This window comes from Solanum lycopersicum, chromosome 2, assembly GCF_036512215.1.
Source record: "Solanum lycopersicum chromosome 2, SLM_r2.1".
In the NCBI taxonomy this organism is placed as follows: Eukaryota; Viridiplantae; Streptophyta; class Magnoliopsida; order Solanales; family Solanaceae; genus Solanum; species Solanum lycopersicum.
This window is the reverse complement of record NC_090801.1, coordinates 66,949,877-66,953,331: the sequence shown is the minus strand read 5'-3', so window position 1 is coordinate 66,953,331 and position 3,455 is coordinate 66,949,877. Positions and strand designations below refer to the sequence as shown.

General features: G+C 37.0%; 1 protein-coding gene across 2 annotated transcripts; it reads right to left on the bottom strand.

Moving 5' to 3' along the window:
• Positions 1-264: 264 nt before the first annotated feature.
• Positions 265-3,195, bottom strand: LOC101266380 (uncharacterized). Of its 2 annotated transcripts, XM_004232135.5 has the most exons (3): positions 3,000-3,195; positions 2,810-2,923; positions 265-1,431 (listed from the first exon to the last, which is right to left on the bottom strand). In XM_004232135.5, exon 3 carries the CDS (start codon positions 1,367-1,369, stop codon positions 563-565), a length of 807 nt encoding a protein of 268 aa, XP_004232183.1. In that variant the 5' UTR covers positions 1,370-1,431; positions 2,810-2,923; positions 3,000-3,195; the 3' UTR covers positions 265-562. The 2 variants fall into 2 exon arrangements, with proteins under 2 accessions (XP_004232183.1, XP_004232182.1); XM_004232134.5 differs by lacking the exon at positions 2,810-2,923 and having other exon boundaries at positions 3,000-3,139.
• Between the last annotated feature and the right edge of the window lie 260 nt (positions 3,196-3,455).

Here is a 3,455-nt window from a genome sequence, read left to right as displayed (position 1 = left end):
TACGGCATTCTCACTTCCTCATTTAATTTCAACTGCTACGAAGGTTATAGCATTTTAAATCTTATATATAAGGAGTAGAAATCAAGGGAATGAAAGGATCACGCAATTTGTGTTGTCATACAAACAAAGATGAGATACATAAGTGAGAAAAACAACTCGGCATCCATTTGAGTATACATACAAAAGAACAGGCACAAAATCTTTAAGACAGTAGTTCCCAAATGATGATACAGATACTGTGGAAAAACAGAACAGCTAGTCTCCTTATCAAAAAAACTAATTGTATTAACAATGACTTGAACCAATTTGATTCTAACGTTGGAGAATGGTTGCTACTGTAGAAAACAAATTACAACCAGACAATTGCTAAATGGCATACCCAAATACCACGATATGAGATGATTCTTGGCTAAAATGACATGAAACATGTTCACCCTCTCACACCATGAAAGAATTTACAAAGAGCACTGATGCCAGAAATGTCATCAAATTATGCATTCAATTAAGATGCACACAACTGATTTGCTGCTTTTGCAACACAAACGTTTTTGTTACAACATGATCAGGTGATGATTTCTCGAACTAGCCAATCCAAACTGGGATATGCAAAGTACAGAATTAGAAAAGATGGGAGAGCAAACACAACGGTGATGAGCATGTACAAGGCCAAGACAGCTGCGCTGGCAGGTATAGCATACATGATGATCAGGAGAAATATAACCACCAGAGGGAACTTGGCTGTCAAATGAACAAAGAAAATGAGAGACTTGCGCAGAGAAGAGTGAAGTCTCTCAATAGCAAGAGTACCACTAATGTGATTGTGATCATGGTTCGAGCCTGATGATTCGGGGTGATGGACATACTGTCCCCTCTGTCGGTTAGACTGGCTTGCTGTACTTCCTAAGAATTTTGTAGACGATGACCAGGCTGTCTGTTGATGATCCCCACAAGATGAGTTATGAGACTTTGTTCTGTCACCATTCATACTCTCAAGCATCCAGAGAAGAAAGAAGTTCTTACGAGGAAACTTAAGGTACCCTCTATAAACCAAACGAAGGGATAACACATTGCACCAGGGACAAGCTATAAACAGTGGAAGCTGAAGCGGCAAAGTAGGGAACTTCACAACAGCCCATTGTAGTCCTAGTATGCAGTTTTTACAAAGTGTATGGCCACACCATAGAACATAGGGTACGTTCTCAACAATGTTGAAAGATTCCCAGCATATTGGACACTCAAGTCCCTCCTCCCTGCTGGTTCTTGAAGAGGTTTCATCGTCTGAGCCATCTGCTGAATGCTGAGTACGCCTCAGAATCTCATTCTTTAGCCCAATATTCCCAGCTACACAATTGGATGCAAAATTCCACATAATGTGGTGGTCTAAAATTGACGCTAAGGAGTGTAATGTTCCAAGATTTCCAAAAACTCTTCCTGTCAAGTCAAACCCATAAACAAAAATTACAAGGAGAAGCCACAATTTTTTATTTACTTTCGCTAGCAAGGGGTTTCGAACTTGAGACCTTCAACATGGAAGCCCCAAGCCCAAACCACAGGGCCACCCCTAAGGGTAGAAGCCACAAATATTGGAGCCAAAAGAAGAGAGCAAAGGGAGCACAAAGAGTCATATTTATGCCACACAAACATCCATCTTCTTCTCATCTATTATGGTACCCAGTATCACACACTAATTAAAGAAATACAGAATATGTAGCAATAAGATCCTAACAGAAGATGGAAGCTAATTTTCTGTCACATGCTGTAATAAGTTTTTTTTAAAAGCTGTCTATGTTGGCTTCAAATGGTATATCTGGTCTCAACTCCGGATAAAGGAGAATAATTGCAGTAGGTTGATAACCATCCTAATATAGTGATTCCTATAAATACTGAATCCCGACGGGACTAGAATGGATATAAAGGATACATTTAACTTATCCTAAACTAGTTTGGGATAGAGGCATAGTTTTTTGATATGATTATAAAAGGAAAGCAATACACATAGTGCCTCCCAGAGAGAAATAGACTTCTTGTCAACTTGGCTATCGAGTTCAAATAGTTCTAGCATTTCTTTTATAACAGTGGAGTTTGGTTCAGCTAGTGCATACCTCAACTAATCCCACAGGATACCTACTAACTCCCCCTAGCAGTCTAGCACCTATACCGGACAACTCTTTCTACCAAGACTAATAGCACTTACAGGTTATCTAAACAAGTTATCCACATATTAATTTTCGTACAACTCGTACAAAATTTGATAGATAGATAAAAATAAGTTATACATGTACAAAATTAATTCGATGTTTGGTTGACAATTAGGAAACACGCAAAACTAATATATGTATAAGTTATGAGCGAATATGCATTATTTTATGTAGGATAGAACATGGATCCATAACTAATACATGAACAATTATTCTTAGCATAACTAATACCTGCATAATATAATAAATAGATTCACTCATAACTAATACCTACATAATTAATACGTGCATAACTCTTAAACCAGCAACCAAACAACCCCTTAGTGTTATATCACTACTGAGATTTGAACCAGCAACGTCATTGTTCTCCTCCTACTTCATTAACCACTGTGACATAAATTACTCCCGTTTTCCACTCATAGAAGCAACTTCATTTTTAACCCAGTAGCAATATAAGAGAAGAGTATGCCACAACAGCATATCCGAAATTAATTGATTCCAAATTAAACGCAACGATAACCAAAACAACAAATTTCAGTGGCAGAGAGGGCAAAGACGGAAAGTACCAGATCCAGTCCAAGAAATGAAAGAACAATAACAATAGGACTCACAATCAATATAAATCGGTTATCATGTTAAGCTGCAGCAGTATGTGTAGGGTGTGTAATACAGCAATCTCATCAGAAAAATCCAAAGCAAGGAGAGCTCACAAACGAGAAATCGATCTAAAACAAACGAATAGCGAAAATTAAACGATTGAAACAAGCAAAACACTTAACAACTTTGAGCAACAAGATTTACCGATTTTCGATAGCAGCGAGTTCCACCCTATCACTTTCTTCTATCTATCTCCTTCACCCTTTTGAAGCCCTATGGCTCCAGCCCACGTTTACAAATATACAAACTTATCTTCTGTTATTTTATTTTTCTTTCTCTGTCTGGGAAAAGAGCTACCGACGACGTCGTACGGTTTAGTTCCGAAACAGTCTCATGAGTCATGAGGCATAAGTCATTACTTAGCACGTAAAAATATGATTCACCTCGTTTATTAAATTTTGGGCAAAATTTCTTAACTTTATTTTATCAGTTATTTTTACCCGTCGTTACTAATCTCATATTTTATATCTTTTATTTAGATGAAAATTTCCAAATTTAAATTGCCCAAATTATTTTAATAACACATTTCCTCTGTTTCTAAAAGGATAAGCTAGTTTGACTTGAAACAGAGTTTAAGAAAAAAAAAAAAATTTTTAATCT

Bases quoted from the DNA above. Each gene is read 5' to 3' on its own strand.
- LOC101266380 (XM_004232135.5), bottom strand. From the start codon at position 1,369: ATGTGGAATTTTGCATCCAATTGTGTAGCTGGGAATATTGGGCTAAAG.